Source organism: Triticum aestivum, chromosome 5A (genome assembly GCF_018294505.1).
Source record: "Triticum aestivum cultivar Chinese Spring chromosome 5A, IWGSC CS RefSeq v2.1, whole genome shotgun sequence".
Classification (NCBI taxonomy): Eukaryota; Viridiplantae; Streptophyta; class Magnoliopsida; order Poales; family Poaceae; genus Triticum; species Triticum aestivum.
In genome coordinates, this window is record NC_057806.1 from 473047726 (window position 1) to 473071358 (window position 23633).

Below are 23633 nucleotides of genomic sequence, written 5' to 3' on the forward strand. Positions count from 1 at the left end.
CCATTAAATAAGCAGCAGTGCAACACTCTCCATCAGCCAACCACCTACTGGGCATCCACAATTTTGATTTAAAATGAGATCCTTTGTTAATAGGTGAGAACCTGTCATTGCAATTGACATGTTCAGGCACAATTTAATTTAATTATTATTGTCGGTGTCTTCCCTGGACCCTGCGTACTATAGACCCAAAGTGGTCGGACCCTTCCCTGGACCCTGCGCAAGCGGGAGCTACATGCACCAGGTTGCCCTTTTTTATTGTCGGTGTCTTCAAAGCATTATCAATGAATAAGATGGAAGGTATTAAGTTACCAAACTGACATGGCAACACAAATAGTTCTACTGGCAATCAGATAAATCACGCGTGTAAGCAATATAAAAAGGATCATACATAATAAATCATGCATGTAAGAAATATGAAGTGCAGGTTTCTGTGCACCTAGCACTTCTCATTTTCACATAGAAAGGTACAATCAGATGTCAAAACAACAGTATATGTTCAAGGCAGATAGATGGACGTGGTACAAAGAAGCATCAGTGGTACAAAGAAGGATCAGAGTATTGCTGGGTTGGCACAGTATCCCAGTGTTAATGTACATATGTGGAAGTTTAGGAATGAGTTCACTTCTTTAACAAAATAGGAAAAGTGTGGCCTGTAGCATGAAGAATAAATTCAAGAAAGTAAACTGATGGGCAGGGAACCATTATTTAAATTCCCATGGTGAATTTCCCTACAAAAGTCCTGCAGTAGGAAAAGCACATGACATAGAAAAAAAAATAGGAAGTGGGTCCTTGTGTTTATCTTCTGCAAAACATGGCTATTTTCAACATAACCATGTAACTATTTTATGCTGCACAATCAAAATCATTAAGAAATTAGTCTCTTAATCTTCTCTTTGTATGTGCCACACTGCAAACAGAAGGCCCAGGAAAATGTCAAATTGCACAGAATAAATGAGTCATGGCGGGTAGAGCAAACCAGCTTACTTTCCACACAAACCTGAATCGCAACTATCCTAACTTCATCGGCTGTAGCATGGCTATTTTGGGGACGGGACTGTTGCTTTGACTGTAACCCAGTCACCAACCTGCAAGCACAAATAGAAGATGGGATCAAATGATTTGCCCTACAAATTTAGGACAAAGAATAGCTCTAACGCAAAACAACAACAACTATAAAGTAGCTAAAGAAGGGGAAAGTAAGAGACCTCATACCTTAAAATCATGGAACTTCTCCATGCTGATGGATCCGCCTGCCAAGGTGCAGATTGATTAGGAATATCAATTATGAGCAGACCATCGCTCTCGATATCGATTATTTCCTATTATGTGTAGAGTTTCTAAAAATGAGAGTACTTGTTGCTAGCAAGTAAAAGGATCTATGATGAGTACTTGTATCCACTATACAGAGAACATTTCTCTTTGTCAAATGACTTCAATGAATCATAATAAAAGAGCATGTCTTCAAGAACAAACATAAACTCAATGTTGAATCGAGGAACAGTACCAATGGAAAAAGACAGGAAGAAAGGAAACTACAATGACAGGCAACTTCTTTGCCCTGACAATATAGGAAACCAAAGCCTGCAAATTGGAAGAGGACATCACATTTAAATTACCTCTGATACACTGTTCAAGAAATCGGCTTATCGGTCGATTTATCGCTCATTGTGTGGTGACCGCTAAGATTAGGCCTTATCTTTGATATTTATCATTCGGACTGATTTATCGCTCTGAAAGGCGATAAATCGTTAGATTCCTGATTAATCGGGCTGGGCCCCTAACGTCAGAAATACCAAAAGGCTAAATTTTGGCTCCCCTAAGGCGCCTTCGGTGGCCTTCCCGCATAGCCACAACACATAATTGGGATTTCCCCCACTCAGTTAGGGTTTCAGCCTCCCCACCGGGCCGCAATGCAAGATTCACCACGCCGCTGCACCCTGCTCACCTCCGGCGGCCCTAGCTAGCACCACCCGAGCTAGGCGCCCTCTAGATCCCCCTCTCCTCTTCCACGGGACCTCAACCAGCAGCGCGGCAGAACCATCTCCAACTCCTGCATCGCCATCGCGACTCCTCTGCAACTCCCATCGCCGACGGCTGGATCTGCTCCCCGTCGCCATGCCTTGCTACAGCAGCACCGGAGCTGCGCCCCTCTTCCTCTCGCAGCACCGGGGCCATCTCCATCACCGGCGGCTGGTGTTGCTCGCCGCTGCCACCCTTCCCCCAGCAGCAGTAGAGCGGCTCCATCCTCTGCTTCCTACTCCGATGAACAGCAGTAGCTAGACACGCCATACCTTCTCCAGCAGCAAGACGAACGGCCCCATCCTCTCCTGGTATTGTTTCTTTGTCACGCGGCTCTCCTCTTTTAAGCTTTCAAACTACAGCTACTGTCATTTCTTCTGTCGATAAAAATGAGTGCCAGCTGCTGTTATTTCTTCAGTCAATAACTGTGGTTGTAAGCAAGTCTTATTGTCAATAACTGTAGTTGCAAGCAAATTGTCATTTCTTCAGTTAAAACTACCTACTAGTAGTGATAAAAATCAGTCGTTTTTTTAGTTTAACTGCAGCTACTGACTACTAGTTGTTGTTGCCCTTCAGTCATTCAGTCACTAGTGATAAAATTCAGTCAGTTTTGGGTGTAACAAAATCAACTACAGAATCACAATAGTGCAGAATCATGCGATAAATCACGAGTGGACATGGTGCCAAGCGAGGTCGGTATCCCGCCCGCCCATTCCCAAGTGATTCGTGCATATATTATACGGTGAGCATGTATATTCATTTCTCTGCACCATATCCAACCTGTATAGCTTTCGTATTTTGTCTGACAGGTCAGGTCTGCTGCATGCAAAGAAACCAGACGCATTGAATCACTCATTTGTTGCAACAGCTACCTGCACCACGCTCCCCTCCGTCTCTTTAATCCATTTGGCCCTGTTGCTTCGGTTGTCCAACCATTCTGCTCAGCGCTCGTTCTCGCTCTCTCTTGCAACCATCCTCCCGTTGCAGGTCAGAACCATGTGTTCATCCATGTCCCAGGGAAGCTCTCCACCACATTCATCTCATGTCATCTCCAACCAGGTCGCCTCGCTCCCTCTCATCCGTTGCCCTGAGTGCAAAGCCGGGCATGTGGTCTGGTTCATTTCAGGCAGTAGTAAACCCGGGGAGGCATTTCTACAGCTGTGATTGCCATGGTGTAGTAAGTTCATCATCTACTGTTCCATACATCGTTTGCACTCTGTCCGACTAACGCAAATGAGGATGCAGACTTTGGAAGCGGAAGAACAAGCATATACAGTACTTGAGTGCTAGATGGAGCCACCTAACATAGCAAACATCCAGCTTGCTTGGAAATGCTCATGCTGCCCAACCCTTCTTCATCAGTTCTCCTTGTTCATTTCTCACAGCGTGCCGCAGGCCACCACAATGTGTTCATCAAAGTCCCAGCCTATCTCCACACCTCCTGAAGAACCTTTTCATCTTGGGCGTTGCGAACATGCTGCTGATGGCCATGATCTGCATGCACAAATTCTGAAGCGACCCCTCGTGCGATGGATTTGATCTTGTTCCCATATGTACCCGGCGAGATGGATTTGTTGTAGTTCCTCTATGTACCCAACGGGCGATGGATTCGCTCTAGTCCCCTTATGTATTCTTCTTCCCTTCTTCTCCATGTATTGCATGTATCTGCCAGTCCCAGCTGCGTCATACGTACGCAGCAGGCTGCCCTATCAATAATACATGTCCATCGTTTGTGAGCATGAAGCATTAACTTCGGCTAATCGCGTGAGACAGTGCAAAATTAATTACTAAACTACGTAACGACCAGAGGCAGGGAGGGCATTGATCCCACCTGCAATAATGCTCGGCCAGCCGACATGCGATGGGAATCAATACACCCAGCTGCCATGCAAAACATTAAAGCACCCAGCAAGCCATTAATGTGTCATCAACGCAACGGCCTTTTCCATCGCCGGGGACGCGCACGTGGCTCGTGTATTCATACGAATGTAAATGACGCCCTGGGCCACACGGCATGGCGTATAACGCGATGTATTCATAAAGCTGGTAATTAACCTGTCAAGTATTTGTGAATGGCCTATAATAAGTAGGCATCGCGACGCGCGGGTGGATGGACTGGATTACGGCAGCGCGTGGCTGCATGTCCCAAAAATTCACGTCCAGAATCATGTACAGAATAAGTTGCCCATCTATGCTATTGCCCTTTTCTTTTATGTACAGAATAAGAATCATCAATCATATACAGAATAAGTTGCCCTTTTATTAGTCTGATTCTCATACATGTTGTTGCCCTTTTTTCAGATGGCTGCTTCCGATGCTTCTGGGGTTACAAGTTCCAGACTTAAGAGAAACTCGGATGACATGGCATGGGAGTTTGCTATGCTGATTGATCCAGATGATCTGCAAAGAGTCAAGTGCAAGCTTTGTGGAAAAGTGATGTCGGGAGGGGTGACTAGGATGAAGCAACACATTGCTCAGATCAAAGGGTCAGTGACAAGTTGCATGCAAGCCACACTAGAACAGCAAGCTCGGTGTAAGGATGCATATGAGGCGCCAAAGAAGAAGAAGCAAAAGCTACAGGAAGAAAATGAAGTAAGAGCCTTGGTGATGCGGAGCATCTTACGGACATCACCATGTCAAGAGTCCATTTGGCAAGTGACACGTGCGACCTCTACTTCACATACATAAAGGTGAATCATCTCCTTTACACGTGTTCACTTGACCCCTTAGAGAATGGTATACTACTTGACATTCCTCTCGTGTGCATGCATAGGTATTGCCGGAGCTTCACTGACGACGACGAGGAGCGCAAGCGCCAAGGAACACCTACACCATCCGCGAGGGAAGCTTGGAAGCGAAGACGGAAGAAGACGGAGCTGCAATAAAGCTACAGCCACCGGATGTCCGATGATCCACGGACGTCCGACGCGACCACGCCCAGGCCAGCCAGAAGAACCGCAACCAATGCACACTACAGCGGCCGAACGACCGACGAGACACCGGATGTCCGACACACTACAGCCACCAGACGACCGGACGCTACCGGAAATCTGGCGACGCCTGTCCAGAGAAGAAACATCGAAAGTCCGACGCCCTCCGGACGACCGGACGACTCCAACACTGCCTGTGCGCAGCCGGGCCTTTGGCCTTGTACCCCTCTCCCACTTACCCTTTCGTGGCTTAGACTATAAATAGACCACCTCCACCTCCTTTCTAAGGTTAGCAAATATGATAGCTCATCTTAGTTGAGCTTTGCTCCTACCTACTCTTCTCTTGAGAGAGAGAGACCACTCCCATGGAGTTACAAGACCTCCATGTGAGCATGTGAGAAGATCCCGAGGGATTCAAGACCCCACTTGTGGGAAGGATCTACCTAGATCATACCAAGACCCCATCTCCTTTGGATTTGGGATGAACTCTACCTTGTATCTTTCCCTTTGTTGTTCATGTACCTTGTGGAACTATGTGTTTGTTAGTCTAGTGGATGTGTGATTAGACTTGTTCTTGAGTGTTTCCCCTCCTCCATTCTTCCTCGTGTTCATCGTGTTCTTCGCGGGAATCCGCTCCAATCATGAAAGATCGGCTGAAACCGGGTCTAGCCCATATCATATGGTATCATAAGCCATGTTGATGACGAATTTGGAGTCCTCCCCCTCCGTTTCTAGCCTAATTTTGTGTGTTTTCGTCCCAATTCGAAAATCCCACCCCAAATTTTTTTGACGTTGTTCTGGTGCCGCTCTTCTCGAGACGACTTCTTATCGTGACATTGTTGCTCATCCTGAGTGGCAACATGCGATGGCATAGATTGCGACCCTTGAGCGCACCGACTCGTGGTAACACAATTCCCTTCCTCATCGTACTCATCCCATCACTTGTAAGTGGGTTTGCAAGGTTAGGACCTTGATGGTTCTCTTGAACATTACAAAGCTCGTAGTGTGGTCCGTGGCTTTAGGCAGGAAAATGGTGATGACACATTTGCTCCTATGCCCCAGATGACCACTCTTCGTACACTTCTCGTTGTGGCTTCTATTCACCACTAGTTTGTCTCTCAACTGCTCTCAAAAATGCCTTTCTTAAGGGTGAGTTGCATGACACGCTCTACATGTAGCCTCCACCTAGGTATCCCCTTCTTGATGGCATGACTGCGATCGGTTTTGGCGAGTGCTCATGGTCTGCAATTTATATCCACGTTTTCGCTCATTGTCAGAATTTTCTCCTATAAGTTGATGACATGATCATCACTTGTGACGACTCTGAGTACATTGCCTTTGTGGAGGCTCGTATTACCCAGTAGTTTCTTATGCCTGATCTTGGTCCACTTTGCTACTTCCATGAGATTGAGGTTTCTTCCACCTCTGAGGCTCTTTATTTCCCAAGAGAGGTATATCCAAGATCTTCTTGCTTATGCTGCTCTTGCTGATGAGTGCACTATTGACTCCTATGGACCTCAATGTTCACCTTTGTACTTCTAACGGTTTGGCCTTGCACTATTGACTCCTATGGACCTCAGTGTCCACCTCTGTACTTCTAACGGTTTGGCCTTGTCTCATCTAACGCACTAATGTCATCTTGTTGAGGGTCTTGTCTATTAGTAGATGTCACTTGTCCAGACATTTCATAACCCATCAAATTCTAAGTCAGTTTTTCTACGCTCCCGCTTCGACCCATAGTCACCTCCTTTGTGTTCTACGATATCTTCGCCTAGACATTTATCACTTGTTTCGTTGCATTTGCTACGTTCTTCTTGAACCACGTGAGCGCACCAAACTGAGTACTCAGCCTGTTGAATGTGTCTTATCGGTTACAGTGATGAGCACAAGGGCTATCGATAGTCGGATATGCATTTCTTGATATGTGACTTTTGATGAGCCTCGTCCTTCTATCCTCGTCCATCCTCTCCTTTGCCTCCCCATTGAAGATATTTCTTTACTCAATTTCCCCGATACACCTACCACTCATGTATTGCCCTCGTCCACCATCCCATTGTTTCTTCCCATACTACTGTTGTGGACCCATGCTATCATCACTTGTGGCTTCACCACCTTGTTCATTGCCTGAGGCTACCTCACCTCGCTCGTCCTATGAGGATTCCCCAATGATTCCTCCTCGTCCTCTTTTACTACAATGATCGTGTGTATGTTGTGGATGCTGCTGGTGTGCCATTTTCATCTAATTAGCTCAACCTGCTTATGGCTTCACACTCACCCCCTTCCGCCCATTGACCAATATGGTTATTCTGGCGCCCCTCTTCTCAAGAAGACTTCTTATCATGGCGATATTGTTCATTTTGAACGGCAACATGTGATGGCAAAAGAGATTACCACTCTTGAGCGCACCATCACATGGGATGTAATTTCCCTTCCATCTTGTGCTCGTCCCATCACTTGTAAGTGGGTCTACAAGGTTAAGACTGATGGTTCTCTTGAGCATTACAAAGCTCGTATTGTGTCCTATGGCTTGGCCCACATGACCACTCTTCCCACACTAGTCTATCGTTGTGGCTTCTGTTCGTCGCTAGTCTATCTCTCAACTTTATGTCAAGAATGTCTTTCTCCTCCTAATGCCCTCTTCCTCCACACCTCCCATGCACTCTCCGCTAGCATCCTTTGCCTGGTTGCGGGTTGCTCTATGCCATGCCTCGGTACCACGTTTGTGTTCCCTTGATGGGTTCCCTGATGGGCGCCGCAATAGCCAAATGCTCGAGCGCCGCCATGGAAGAGAGGTGAAAAATGTTCACAAATTGGAATAAAAATCACATATTTGAAAAATAAGTTCAGGAACTCGAAAAAAGTTCACGCACAAATTCGGGAAGAGGTTCGTGAATGTGGAAAAAGTATACAAAATTTTAAAATATTCACAAATTTGGAAAAAGTTTAATAATTTAAAAAATGTTCACAAATTTGAAAAAGAACTCAAAACACGAATTTGGGAAGAAGAATTTGGAGAATGTTCATGGACTCGAAACACAAATATGGGAAGAAGTTTGAGAAACTGAAAAATGGACTTGAAAAAAGTTCATTAGCTTGAAATATCATGAATACGAAGGTCACAAACTCAAAAAAAAAGTTCACAAGTTTGAAGAAGGAAAAATGAAAATTAAGAGGAAAAACAAAAATAAAAGATAAAAAGAAAACCAAAAAGGACCAAATAGAAAACCAGGCAAAAAACAGATGTAAAAAAAGCACAAAAACCAGACAAGAAAGACAGAAGAAAAATACGAGTGTGCGGTGCGAAAAAGTAAACTGGCAAAGGCCCAAGGTCAAATGGGATGTGCGCTTTGTCTACCAAAACAATAGAAAGTGGCGCCTTAAGCGTTGAATAGGGTTTGGAGTGGGAAAGAAGTGAAAACGTTGTCACGGGGGCTCGAAGCCAAGCGTGTTAGGATTAGGGTCATCACACAAGTACTTTACTTGTTGGCCCTCAGAATTGTGACTCCCAAGGCCTTGAGGAGCTTCACTGGCTTCACCTTCCCTCTGCTGCCATCGCCGCCAATCTCTCCACTTCACCTCATCTACCGGCTCTCGGAGGCGTCATCGTTTTGTTCACTTGTGTGGCTCTCGTCACCCATCCTTAGTTCGACGTGGTCTTCTTGGATCTATCTTTGGCAGTGTGTCTTTAGATTGGCGGTGTCTCTTTAGACCATCAGGTTTGTCAACTTGGTAAATAGGTTTGGTTAGTTTATCCTCATAGCGATATTGTGTCTCGACGTCCTTTCAATCTCGTTCGCTCTGATATTTGAGATACAACTCCCTTTGCTTCGAAAGGAGGCCATCTCCACTATACCTTTATAGACGATTTCTCTCAATGCGCATGGACATATTTTCTGCCTTATAGTGAGGACTTATCAATCTATAAGAAGTTTCCCGCTGGGGTTCATACCCAATTTTCTCCACTCCTATCTGTAGCTTCCATGCAAATTCAGCTCGTGAGTATATCTCTAATTTGCTACGCGGATTCCTTGCTAAGCAAGGCCCACTCGCGCAGTCTCTTGTCCAGGTACTCATGCTCATGTTCCTGCATTTTCAGTCTACCAAAAAACTTGTGGTCGAACACTTCTATATGTCGATCATCACTAGCGACGACTCTTAATTTCATTGCCTTTGTGAAGGCTTGTCATAGTGAGTTTCTTATGACCGATCTTGGTCCGCTTCACTACTTCCTAGAGATTGAGGTTTCTTTCTACATCTAATGGTTTCTTTATTTCCTGGGAGAAGTATATCCATCTATCTCATAAACCTTCAGCCATCCACTGCTCCGCAAGGTGGTGTTCCATTCAAGCGTCTCTTTGATCGTTTCTTGATTATTCGGTGCTTCAATTGTTTGGTTGTGTTTCCTATGTCCTTCTTGCCCCTTGTTAAGGCACCAAACTGACTGCCAGTCTGTTGAGTATGTCCTCATAGGATACAGTGATGAGCATACGGGATATCGTTGTTGGGATCATATTTGTTGTTGGATCTACACGTGCCCATTTTCATCAACTTCTTTATGGAGGATATCTCTTTCCTTACTTTCCCGACACTCTTATCACTCCTGTTGAGCCGTTATCCATTCATCGTACTCCTCCTGCTTCTTTGACTGTTGCAGATCCAACATAATCTCATATGATTTCCTCACATCGCTTATCACAAACCTTCATCACTGCTAGCTTCCTTGTCACCATGACTTAAGATTGTCTCGATGATTCCTGCTCGTACTCTGCTATATTTTCCTCACTTTTATACAGGTCATCCGCGTGTTGTGGGTGTGTCTACTAATGTGACATCTTCCCTGTCTCAGCCTACTTATGGCTTGCGTCCTCGTCTGCTTCCTACTTGTGGTCTTCCAAGCGTTGAAGCTGCTATTCTTGAGACGACTTCTTATCCTAACGTTGTTCATCGTGAATAGCAGCATGTGATGGCGTCGAAGCTTGATTGATGCTCTTGACCACATCGGCGTGTGGGATCTCATTTCTCTTCATCGTGCTTGTCTCATCACTTCTAAGTGGATCTAAAAGGTTAAGACTAATGGTTCTCTTGAGTGTTACAAAGCTCATCTAGTGGTGACAACATGGTCATGACAATGATGAGACATTTGCTCCTATAATGGCCAACATGACCACTCTTCGCAGACTTTTCATCGTGGCTTCTGTTCGCCGCCGATATGTCTCAACTGGCGACGACTCACAAGTACATTGCCTTTGTGAAGGCTCGTCATAATGAGTTTCTTATCTCTGATCTTGGTCCTCGTCACTACTTGCAATTGAGGTTTCTTCTACACTAATGGCTTCTTTATTTCCTAAGAGAAGCATATTCAGGATCTTATTGCTCGTGCTGCTCTTACTGATGAGCACACTCATCCACCTTGTGTCCACCTCTGCTCCCTGTAAGTCCGGATGGGCATCCTTTGCCCGGTGGCGGATTGCCATGTGTGGTGTCTCGATCCCACATCCCGTGTTCCCTTTATGGGCGACACCATAACCGCACGCTCGAGCACCACCAATGGCGAGCAAGAGCTCCGACAATCGGCGCATACCTGGATTTTATGCATGGGACACGCCCGAGAACACGGCGCTACCTATCGCCAAGGCCAAGGGCACACTGTAGGAGAACGTGGGATGCTTAATCAAGTGCGTGACACAAAATCCACAAACAGGACAAGGACACCAACCCGAATCAGCGGGGAACGAAGAGTGCACAGGCACGTGGGATGCTGGATCAAGTCCATCCGCTGCCACTACAGCCAGTCTCTCCGCCTCTATTGCCTTGTTTACAAGTTATTTTCAAATGTTGCTTCATCTCCTTGACTCACTTGTGTGGCCCTCGTCTCTCACCCTTAGTTCGACGTGGTCCTCTTGGATCCGTCTCCGATGATGTCTTTAGACTGTCAGGGTTGTCGGCTTGGTAAACAGGTCCAATTACCTTATACTCATAGCGAGACTATGTCTCAGCGTCGTTTCGACCTTGTTCTCTCTGATGTCTGGGTCCATCTCCTTTGCCTCAAAACTAGTTCATCGCCAGTATATTACCTTTATAGATGATTTCTCTCCACACACCTGGATATATTTTATTTCTTCTCATGGTGAGGTCTTATCTATATATAAGCGTTTTGCTGCCACGGTTCACATTCAGTTCTCTACGCTTATTGTGTTATGCGATGACTCTACTAAAGAGTATATCTCCAAGCTCTTGCGTGGAGTCCTTGTTGAGCAGGGTGTTGTTGCTCAAATCTCTTCTCTTGGTGCTCAACTGCTCATGCTCAAAATGGCGTCGCAAACATCGTCACCTTGAGAAGGCTCATGTGTTGATGGTCGTCACCTCTCTTCCGCCGCACTTTCGGGCCGAGTCTGTCAGCACTTCCATCTATCTCATCAACCTTTAGCCATCCGCCGCTCGATAGGGTGGTGTTCCTTTCAAGCGTCTGTCTAACTGTTTCTTGATTATTTGGCGCTTCAATTGTTTGGCTATGTTATGTCCTTCTTGCCCCTCGTGAAGGCACCAAACTGACTGCCAATCTATTGAGTGTGTCTTCATAGGATACAACGATGAGCATACAAGATATCGTTAGGGAACATGTTGGTTGTTGGATGCCTATTTCTAGGGATGTGACTTTTGTTGAGTCTCACCCCTTCTACCCGTGCTCATTTTCATCAACTTCTTTATTGGAGGATATCTCTCTCCTCACTTTCCCGACACTCCTATCATTCCTATTGAGCCGTTATTCATTCATCGTAGTCCTCCTGCTCCTTCGAGTATTGTAGATCTAACATCATCTCCTATGATTTCCTCACCTCGATTATCACAGACCTTCATCACTGCTAGCTTCCTTGTCACCATGACTTAAGATTGTCCCGATGATTCCTGCTCGTACTCTGCTATCTTTTCCTCACTTTTATACATGTCATCCCCGTGTTGTGGGTGTGTCTACTAATGTGACTTCTTCCCTGTCTCAGCCTACTTATGGCTTGCGGCCTCATCCGCTTCCTACTTGTGGTCTTCCAACCGTTGGCGCTGCTATTCTTGAGACGACTTCTTATCCTGACGTTGTTCATCATGAATAGCTGCATGTGATGGCGTCGAAGCTTGATTGATGCTCTTGACCACATTGGCACGTGGGATCTCATTTCTCTTCCTCGTGCACATCTCATCACTTCTAAGTGGATCTAAAAGGTTAAGACTGATGGTTCTCTTGAGTGTTACAAAGCTCATCTAGTGGTGAGAACATGGTCATGACTATGATGAGACATTGGCTCCTATAATGGCCAACATGGCCACTCTTCGCAGACTTCTCGTCGTGGCTTCTGTTTGCCACCGGTATGTCTCAACTTGATGTAAGAATGCCTACATGTAGCCACTACATGAGTATTCTCTTCCGGATGGCACTGTTTGTCCTCTTGATCGCTCTTTATATGGTCTTGAGTAAACCCCTCCTGCCTGGTTTGAGCACTTCATCTTAGTGCTAACTGCGGCTGGTTTTTTCGGTGAGTTCTCATGATCCTGCACTTCCTGTCCACCATTCAACTCATGGTCGAACACTTCTTTTATATGTGAATCATCACTGGCGACGAATCACAAGTACATTGCCTTTGTGAAGGCTCGTCATAATGAGTTTCATATCTCTGATCTTAGTCCTCATCACTACTTGCGATTAAGGTTTCTTCTACCTCTAATGGCTTCTTTATTTCCTAAGAGAAGCATATCCAGGATCTTATTGCTCGTGCTGCTCTTACTGATGAGCACACTCATCCACCTTGTGTCCACCTCCGCTCCCTGTAAGTCCGGATGGGCTCCTTTGCCTGGTGGCGGATTGCTATGTGTGTTGTCTCGATCCCACATCCCGTGTTCCCTTTATGGGCGACACCATAACCGCACGCTCGAGCACCACCAATGGCGAGCAAGAGCCCGGACAATCAGCGCACACCTGGATTTTATGCACGAGACACACCCGAGAACACGGCGCTACCTATCGTCAAGGCCACGGGCACACTGTAGGAGAACGTGGGATGCTTAATCAAATGCGTGACACAAAATCCGCAAACAGGACAAGGACACCAACCCGAATCAGCGGGGAACGAAGAGTGCACAGGCACGTGGGATGCTGGATCAAGTCCATCTGCTGCCACTACCGCCAGTCTCTCTGCCTTTATTGCCTTGTTTACAAGTTATTTTCAGATGTGGCATCATCTCCTTGACTCACTTGTGTGGCCCTCGTCTCTCATCCTTAGTTCGACGTGGTCCTCTTGGATCCGTCTCCGATGATGTCTTTGGATTGTCAGGGTTGTCGGCTTGGTAAACAGGTCCAATTACCTTATGCTCATAGCGAGACTATGTCTCAGCGTCGTTTCGACCTTGTTCTCTCTGATGTCTGGGTCCATCTCCTTTGCCTCAAAAGTAGGTCATCACAATTATATTAACTTTTTAGAGATTGAGGTTTCTTTCTACATCTAATGGTTTCTTTATTTCCTGGGAGAAGTATATCCATCTATCTCATTAACCTTCAACCATCCACTGCTCTACAAGGTGGTGTTCCATTCAAGCGTCTCTTTGATTGTTTCTTGATTATTCGGTGCTTCAATTGTTTGGTTGTGTTTGCTATGTCCTTCTTGCCGCTTGTTAAGGCACCAAACTGACTGCCTGTCTGTTGAGTGTGTCCTCATAGGATACAGTGATGAGCATACGGGATATCGTTGTTGGGATCATATTGGTTGTTGGATGCCTATTTCTTGGGATGTGACTTTTGATGAGTCACATCCCTTCTACACGTGCTCATTTTCATCAACTTCTTTATTGGAGGATATCTCTTTCCTCACTTTGCCGACACTCCTATCACTCTTGTTGAGCCGTTATCCATTCATCGTACTCCTCCTGCTTCTTTGACTATTGCAGATCCAGCATAATCTCCTATGATTTCCTCACATCGCTTATCATACACCTTCATCACTGGTAGCTTCCTTGTCACCATGACTTGAGATTTGTCTCGATAATTCCTGCTCGTACTCTGCTATCTTTTCCTCACTTTTATACACGTCGTCCGCATGTTGTGGGTGTGTCTACTAATGTGCCATCTTCCCTATCTCAGCCTACTTATGGCTTGCGTCCTCGTACGCTTCCTACTTGTGGTCTTCCAAGCGTTGGCATTGCTATTCTTGAGACGACTTCATATCCTAACGTTGTTCATCTTGAATAGCAGCATGTGGTGGCGTCGAAGCTTGATTGATGCTCTTGACCACATCGGCGCGTGGGATCTCATTTCTCTTCCTCGTGCTCGTCTCATCACTTCTAAGTGGATCTAAAAGGTTAAGACTGATGGTTCTCTTGAGTGTTACAAAGCTCATCTAGTGGTGACAACATGGTCATGACTATGCTGAGACATTTGCTCCTATAATTGCCAACATGACCACTCTTCGCAGACTTTTCGTCGTGGCTTCTGTTCACCGCCGGTATGTCTCAACTGGCGACGACTCACAAGTACATTGCCTTTGTGAAGGCTCGTCATAATGAGTTTGTTATCTCTGATCTTAGTCCTTGTCATTACTTGCGATTGAGGTTTCTTCTACCTCTAATGGCTTCTTTATTTCCTCAGAGAAGCATATCCAGGACTTATTGCTCGTGTTGCTCTTACTGATGAGCACACTCATCCACCTTGTGTCCACCTCCACTCCCTATAAGTCCGGATGGGCATCCTTTGCCTGGTGGCGGATTGCTATGTGTGTTGTCTCGATCCCACATCCCGTGTTCCCTTTATGGGCGACACCATAACCGCACGCTCGAGCACCACCAATGGCGAGCAAGAGCTAGGACAATCGGCGCATACCTGGATTTTATGCACGAGACACGCCCGAGAACACGGCGCTACCTATCGCCAAGGCCAAGGGCACACTGTAGGAGAACGTGGAATGCTTAATCAAGTGCGTGACACAAAATCCGCAAACAGGACAAGGACACCAACCCAAATCAGCGGGGAACGAAGAGTGCACAGGCACGTGGGATGCTGGATCAAGTCCATCCGCTGCCACTACAGCCAGTCTCTCCGCCTCTATTGCCTTGTTTACAAGTTATTTTCAGAAGTGGCATCATCTCCTTGAGTCACTTGTGTGGCCCTCGTCTCTCATCCTTAGTTCGACGTGGTCCTCTTGGTTCCGTCTCCGGTGATGTCTTTAGACTGTCAGGGTTGTCGGCTTGGTAAACAGGTCCAATTACCTTATACTCATAGCGAGACTATGTCTCATCGTCGTTTCGACCTTGTTCTCTCTAATGTCTGGGTCCATCTCCTTTGCCTCAAAAGTAGGTCATCGCTAGTATATTATCTTTAAAGATGATTTCTCTCTAGACACCTGGATATATTTTATTTCTTCTCGTAGTGAGGTCTTAATATATAAGCGTTTTGCTGCCACAGTTCACATTTAGTTCTCTACCCTTATTGTGTTATGCGATGACTCTATTAAAGAGTATATCTCCAAGCTCTTGCATGGAGTCCTTGCTGAGCAGGGAGTTGTTGCTCAGATCTCTTTTCTTGGTGCTCATGCTCAAAATGACGTGATGGCTAAGAATGGCTAAGAATGGCAAAGGAGATGGACCTTGTTCTCTCTGATGTCTGGGTCCATCTCCTTTGCCTCTCTGATTATGTTGGATTTGCAATAATTGGATAAGTATGAGAATTATGTAGTCTCTCAGCTTGATGCTAAGAATGGCTTTCTTAACAATGAGCTATGTGAGAAGGTTTATATGCAACCACCACTTGGGTATTCTGTTCCTGGCGACATGGTATGTCTTCTTCGTCGCTCTCTATGGCGTTAAGCAAGCCCTAGCGCCTGGTTTTGAGTGTTTTACCACTGTGATGGCTACCGTTGGTTTTGTGAAGGCACATCTTTGTGAGCAGTTTCTTATGTCTAATCTTGGCCCACTTCGCTACTTTCTTGGGATTGAGGTCTTTTTGCTCAAGAAAAGTAATCCAAGATCTTGCTCGTGCCGCTCTTAATGATGAGCGCACTGCTACGACTCCTGTTGATGGTGACACTTTGTCTGATCTAACACCGTTTATCTTATCAGGAGTCTTGTCTATCTAGCTGCCACTCGCCCGAAAGAAGAAACAAACTACAATGCCCCGTGTCCAAGTGCACCTCTACCCTCCACTATATGCTCCGCGGCTGCCGTCGTGGCAAACTCACTAGCGTTGATGCCTCTCCCACGATGTCGCCAGAGCCTTCATGCCTCTCACACGATGTTGCTAGAGCCTTCAATCTCATGGAGGGGACAATGCCGCCATGGCAGCTAGCATTCCCTCACTCAAATCATGAAGTGTTTGTGAGTGAGATTAACAAAAATACGGGAAAGGAGACAATGACTAGCGTATTAGGGGAATGAGGCCTAAACAGTATTGTTGAGAAGAGTTAGGCCCACTACCAAAATGGTTGGTGTATTCTTCTCCAAAGTGGGACACGCTTTTGATGCAAACAGGACCAAGTGAGATATATTCATACTCTATCAAGCCCAAATGATAATCCCCTTTTTTGGCAAACTTTAACACCGGCCTTCAAATACTAATTTGACCCATTGTCTCCTTTCTATTCAGGTCCATCGTCTCCTTTGGCCTCCAACATTAACGATATTTCTTTCCTCAATACACCTATCACTCATGTATTTGCCCTCATCCACCCATCCCACCGTGTCTTCCCGTACTATTGTTGTATACCCAATGCCATCATCACATGTCGCTTCACCACCTTGTTTGTTACCTCGGGCTACCTCGCCCCACTCGTCCCCTAAGGCTTCCCCGATGATTCCCCCTCATCCTCTTCACTACACTGGTAGTCCACGTTTTGTGGATTCTTTTGATGTCGGTTGACATGTAACAGTAATTATATCATTTTAGAAATCCTATGTAGGTTTGACTAGATGCCTGGCCCGGACGCGGATCCTCTACCGTGCCTCTTAGCACGGCAGGGGTGTCGTGCCTCCTGCGTACGCCTGCAGACGTACTCACATGGGCCAACATAATTACCAAAAGCTAATCTGCCCAGCCCATCCATGAGATGAGATGTATCACACGTAACTATATCCCGCTCGAAAAAAACTGATCAACTATAAACCCCTAAAAAACTAATTAACTATAAAAAGGTAATTAACTAGTACAATTAATACATGACCAACACTGTAAAATGAACCAACTCCGACCGATCCCAAGCCCGCTTCTGATCAGCAGCCGCCGCTTCAATGCGGAGGCAGGTTCCCAAGGAACCAACTCCGACTGCTGCACCGCATTGAAGCGGGTGACCGACCCTTCGCATGGCCTGGTCACGGTTATTTAAGCCGTGCTCCAACGACTGGTCAGGCGGCCGCCGAGAAGCCCTGCCGCGACGCCACCACCTTCCGGCGCCCCAAACCCGACTCCGACAACTCCGATAGCGGGTCAGGCAACGATGACGACGAACGGAGGGATCTAGGGCGGCGGTGCTCGACGGCGACATTGGTGAAGCGGTCGCCGACCAAAGGGATCCAGGGTGGCCATCCTCAGCGACGGCTTGGTGCATGCTTTGATTCAGTGTAGCAATCTTTAACGGTAGTTAAGTACACCTTCCGTAAAGAAATATAAGAAAATTTAGTGATTTAAACACTCTTATATTTCTTTACGGAGGGACTAGGACCTATGCATGTGCACTAGCGATGGAAGCAGACGTCATCCGAATGTCCACAAAGCAAAAACTGCACCAATGTTCATTACTTTAATAATTATGTTAGTTTAATTATATTTTTGTTCGTGGACCGTCACAAACTTTTGAAATTGTTTGGATTGCTTATCACATGTGTCACGTGGTGGACCATCACGAACTTACGGACATCATCCGCTTACATCCTTGCACGGACGTACCACTGCAGTTGCGCACGATCGATTGGCATATAACTATAGTTGTGTGTAGTCGACGAATGTGCTAGTTACATGTACTATGGAATAAAGACAAAAAAAGTACCAATCAAATTGATTTAAATCCGGTCAGCGTAAAATATGACCAATACTATTTAGCAAAAAAAAATTCTTATATAAGTTCATTTTCATTTGACAGTGTTGGTCATGTATTAATTATACTAGTTAATGCTTTTTCTATAGCTAATTAATTTTTTAGGGGTTCATAGTTGATCAGTTCTTTTTTGAGCGGGGTATAGTTAATCAGTTTTTTAGACAAATATAGTTAATCAGTTCCTGCAAAAAAGAAAGTTAATCAGTTGAGACATATGATACATCTAATGAATGGGCTGGGCAGATTAGCTTTTGGGAATTCTCATATTCTGGCCCATGTGAGTGCGTCTGCACGCGTACGCAGAAGGCACGGCACCTGTGCCGTGCTAAGAGGCACGGTAGAGGAGCCGCGTCCGCCTGGCCCATGTCTATACTCTATAACATCATACGTAAACACGAGGGTGTACCTTAAACTTATCACCATCCTCCAGAAAGCAATATCTATCCCAACCAGTGCATCACATGATGGAAAATACAAAAATCTTCCGAACTTTGACAAAAACTTAATAAATAGCTAGTTTGCGATTTCAAAAGGAATATATTAATGATAAGGTGTCAAACAAATATGCATGCATGTTGTATCGTGCTTATAGAGTGAACTCACATGAGCTACAGAACGATCCTCATCTCCGAGGAATTGAGTAGTTGGTGAATGAAAACTTAAATCCATCAGCGGATCTATCTGTAGGAAATGAGGGGAAAAGGGAGTTAGACTTCCTGTTTTACTAATGACCTTCAGAGAATTGTAACTAGACACTGTGCAACCACCATGATGGTGCTTGACAATGCATTTACCATGCAACACATAGAAGATTTGAATATCTATTGGGTATATGGCCTAACCACATGAGCAAGTTATACTTGAACTACCTGCGGATCTGAAAATGTCACAAAGCAAAAGCAGCACTTGCGGTTTGTGCGACTCTACAGCATGGTCTGCAATAAAACCTACATACATCTGCCAACCTTTGAACTGAGCGATGGAGGAAAGGGCAAAAAAATCAATAAATAATCACAAGGATTCATTACCACAACATTTGTCATAGTTTGTTCGAAATTGTAGCATACAACAGCTTATAAATGGATTGGCACACACAAAAACTGGAAATTTGCACTTTGACAAGGTAGCAAAGGGAAACGTTACAAACATATGCAAGTCTATAGAAGCTAGCCTCCCTCCTTAAAAAAACATGATTCTCTTTGGAATAAACTAGCACATATGCCTATGCTTTGCAACGAGGACATAAATATTCTAGTAGTTCAACACCCATCGTCTATGATTTGAAATTCTGGTTGAGAAAAGAGATGTTAAGTTCTTGTAAAAATCCTGATGCTATATACAACAATGGAATTTTGACACTATCTACCATTGTTGTTAAACTGAATTAATATAACTACAATCAGGATACCTTGTGTCAGCTTATCGAAGTGCTAAGACATATCACAGCGAGCATACCTTGTACATTTAACAAAGAGCCCCCCCCCCTGCGGTGACCGTTCAAAAAAAACATATGGCAAGCAAGGTAAGTACCACAAGAACACTAACTGTTAAGCTCATGCTGAGTAGGGTCATTCACATTAAACGCAACTCAGGAGAATTTCTCATTTATCCTTGTTACCAGCACACAATTATAATGAGCGCCAGACCCACAAATACATCATCTATCAAAATCATCCAGCCACACACCTATCAGCAATACAACTGCAGAACCCATAGAGGGATCTTGTTATGGCGCTGCTAGAAGGAGGGCGCAAGAAGGCCGGCCGGGGGCCTTTTGCCCACGGCCGGGCAAGATGGAAGGATTTCCTTCTTAATTCTTGCTTGATTAGATTGATACATCTCCTCTCTTTATATAGAGAGGTTTACTTGACTTCCAAGCAAGGCTTACTTGACCCCTAAGCAAGCGACTCTTATCTCTAACTAACCCTAAGACTAACGGGCCCATTAGGCCCATTACGTATAACACTACACCCCACCTGGACATGCAGCTTGTCCTCAAGCTGCAGCCTAACCAACTTATAACCATGACTCGACGCAACCCAAACCTAACACCTAAAAACAAGCCTTTTACATCTCGGCTTGTTTTATTACTCTCAGCCTGAAATGGACTGGGACGCTTTATTTTGGACTCCTTAACAAAAAAGTGAACACCCTCCACACATCGAACGTGCACGTGTACAGCCACCTGGATCCCATGGACACCATCTGGACGAAAGCAGTGCATGTGTATGGCCACCTGGAAGTGGTTGCAAGAGCGACCAGTGGAGGCGCCCTCGCGGCGGCCGGCGGCGGAATGCAGCGGTGTTACGCGGTCCGCTCCTGTCGAGGAGGGGTGCGCTCCCCCAACCGCCGATGTCGCAGACTTTGAGGTCACTGCCCGCGAGGAAAACAGCATGCCCGTTTATGGGGGAAACCGCATGCCCAAGATCCCCGACGCAGCGGCCGAGATCGAGGTCTGTCGCACAGCGAAGGGCAACTTGGAGGAGCGGCAGCTGCAAACCATGCAGTGTTGAGGAGGGCTGCGCAAGGAGGCCGCGCGCAGCAGCCGGCAGCCTCACCGTCGCCTCGGACATGTCGCTGGACGGTTGCTTCGTAAGGGACTTCTGTTGACGAATGGCGGCCGCCGCTTCTGGCATGGCAACACCTGGAGGCTGAGGGGGCACCCACTGGTGCTGAGGCGGCGGCGGCCTTTCCACAACGCCGCTGTTGTATGCCAGCGGCCTCGGCTCCTCGGCGTGGAAATCAGGGGCCTTTGGTACGAGGGAGCATAGTTGTCCTGAGCCTGAGAGTATGACCCATCCTCGCTCAAGTAGGCGTTGGATCCATAACCATGCTTTTGCTGTGCATGTTGCAGCATCTCCAATGCCTGCTTGCTCCCAGAAGGTCTATTATCCCCTCGCTGTACTATTTGCTCAACATAAGATCTTGAATATGATCCAGATGTAAGTTCAGTAGGTGCTGGCGGCTGCAACGGGCCGAAGGGTGTGGCGGAGGCCGCCAAGAGCGGCGGCTGCCTCGACAGCCAGGGCTGCTGCTGCAGCTGGCCGGCGACCACGGCGGAGTCCGGCAAAAGTGGCGGCTGCCATGGCAGCAAGGGCGGCCCGGTGGTGGCGGGTGGCGGCGGAAACTGCAGCTGGGGCTGCAGCGACCCGGCAAACGCGGCGGAGGCCGCCAGGGCCGGCAGCTGCCACGGCAGCCATGACGGCGGCCGGCGGCGGCCCGTAGGATCCGATCAAGTAGAGCTGGATGTCCTGGACCGCCAGGGTTAGGGCTCGCAGCACCCCGGTCATCTCCTCCGGTGTGAGGACAGGGGGCGACGTGGCGATCGGCGGCGGAAGTGTTGAGGAGGGCGGCGGCGAAGACATGATCGAACGAAGCTAGCTGATACCAAATTGTTATGGCGCTGCTAGAAGGAGGGCGCAAGAAGGCCGGCCGGGGGCCTTTTGCCCACGGCCGGGCAAGATGGAAGGATTTCCTTCTTAATTCTTGCTTGATTAGATTGATACATCTCCTCTCTTTATATAGAGAGGTTTACTTGACTTCCAAGCAAGGCTTACTTGACCCCTAAGCAAGCGACTCTTATCTCTAATTAACCCTAAGACTAACGGGCCCATTAGGCCCATTACGTACTCTAACAGATCTGCTAATACAGAACTACTCCCTCTGTTCCTAAATATAAGTCTTTTTAGAGATTTCAATAAGGACTACGTACGGATGTATATAGACATATTTTAGAGTGTAGATTCAGTACTGGCCATGTTCTGAATTAGTTAAAACCTGCCACACTCACCAACATTTTGTTAGTAGTATGCTTAAAATCCATGATCGGACTAGGAAGGCAACACAGCTGCTTACATGTTAGCAATAAGGTCGAGCTCTTCTTCGATGCATGACAATAACACTGATTTGTCTCCAGTTGAAAACAACCTAGCCGAAAAGCATAGTATAAGGCCATGTAAATATACTTGGTTGATTTATGTTCATTTCAATCCATTAGAACAACACAGAAACATAGTGTATACTGATTAGATATAATCGACAACATGTTAGGGTGGCAATCTAGCACACCAACCCACAAGGTGAACAGAATGAAATTATATACTCCCAGCAAAGCACAAGAAAGGCAGGTGTGCATCTTTGCTCCCTAAATAATACTACTCAATTAAAGAGCCTGATCATGTGTTGTTTGTCAAACATGTCCTGTTTGAGTTCATAGTAAACTTGATATGTCCCTCTCTATACTACATGCCTATCTAATTCTGATAATTAGATGGATATAATACCATAGTCATCACTCATCATTATAGGTTTCACTTTTTTCTTTGCAAACTCTGAAGATTGTCCGTACATGGCAAGGTATTAACGATGGAAGCTAAAAATCATGTCTTATTTAAAACAACAGAGCCGCATTTAGCTTGGCATGTGATCCAGCGTACCTCAGGTGGAGCACCGGTGGTCGGTGTTCCGGCGAAGTTGGTAGAACAGCGAGATTGGATGCTTCCGTAGAGCACTCGATGCCTATTATGTGGCAAAGGAGGGATTTCATGTGGAGTCCGTGTCCGGCACAAGTTGATGGCATGCTCGAGCATGACACAACACTGGCAAAGGAGGGTGGAAGAGTCCATGTCCGACACCCGTTGATGGTGTAATCGTCCTGCTTTGCACATGAACGGATAACACCTACAATGGACAATAATATAAACCTGAGACTATAACATGCATCATCTAAATAACAAAGAATTGGAAATATTACCAGGGAGAAAAGCCACTCTGGTAAACAAGCAATAGTACTTGGACTAAATATGGTATTCAGACATAGCCGGCCATTAACATGACGTTATTATTTTGGATATTATCAGTTATGTGCTTAGAGAACTTTTGTGTGCTTCTATTGATAGCCAGAAGCCATGGCTAATGTATCCGATCTATCTATGACAAGAACATGTATCACAAGTTATCAGCTAATTAATTAGCTGACAGACAATCTAGCAAGGATTGAAGAGTTAGCAGCTTATAAGAATTTTTCTCTGAAGTTTTGATGGTCCATTGATATCTAAAATACTGTAATTACTAATTGCGCAGAATACTAATAGTACTACTTGGTGAAGGAATCAGAATCAATAGAGATCGGAAGCCGGTCTGCGGGACTACTTGTGTCCCTCAATGAATTGCATTGCATAAGGACCAAACTTCTTTTAGGGAGATCAGCTGCAATAGCATCGGGGGTGCATACCTACACCAACGACAGAAGGGCCAAGAACAGAGACTACTGCTACCAAGGGCAAAATCATACATGTGCACAGAGGTAAGAGGACGGTGCAAAGCCCTCGGACGAGAGCGGCGCGAAATCCTGAAGGTGTAGCCGGAGGAAGGACGCGACGGGGACGGGCCGAGCAGCGCAACCTCCGAGGTGTGGCGCCGGGAAGGAGCCGCCGCCGATTCCGCCGGTGGAGGTGGCAGTAGCACCAGAGCTAGGGTTCCGCCGGCAATTTGGGATTTTTTGGGGGTCCGTGGAAGAGACGGGGAAGTGGGGATTGGGGAATCGAAGAGGCGGCGGGGGCTCTCCTGGTATTTTGGGACGCGCGAGGAGGTCCGTGGGGAAGAAGGACTCCGACCGACGCTT

General features: G+C 46.2%; 1 protein-coding gene across 1 annotated transcript; it reads right to left on the reverse strand.

Moving 5' to 3' along the window:
* On the reverse strand, positions 1 to 23607 carry LOC123104115 (uncharacterized). Its single transcript, XM_044525866.1, has 5 exons — positions 23304 to 23607; positions 22447 to 22690; positions 18614 to 18691; positions 1213 to 1250; positions 1 to 1085 (listed from the first exon to the last, which is right to left on the reverse strand). Coding segments are annotated over exons 1-5 (582 nt in total). The 5' UTR covers positions 23306 to 23607; the 3' UTR covers positions 1 to 865.
* Between the last annotated feature and the right edge of the window lie 26 nt (positions 23608 to 23633).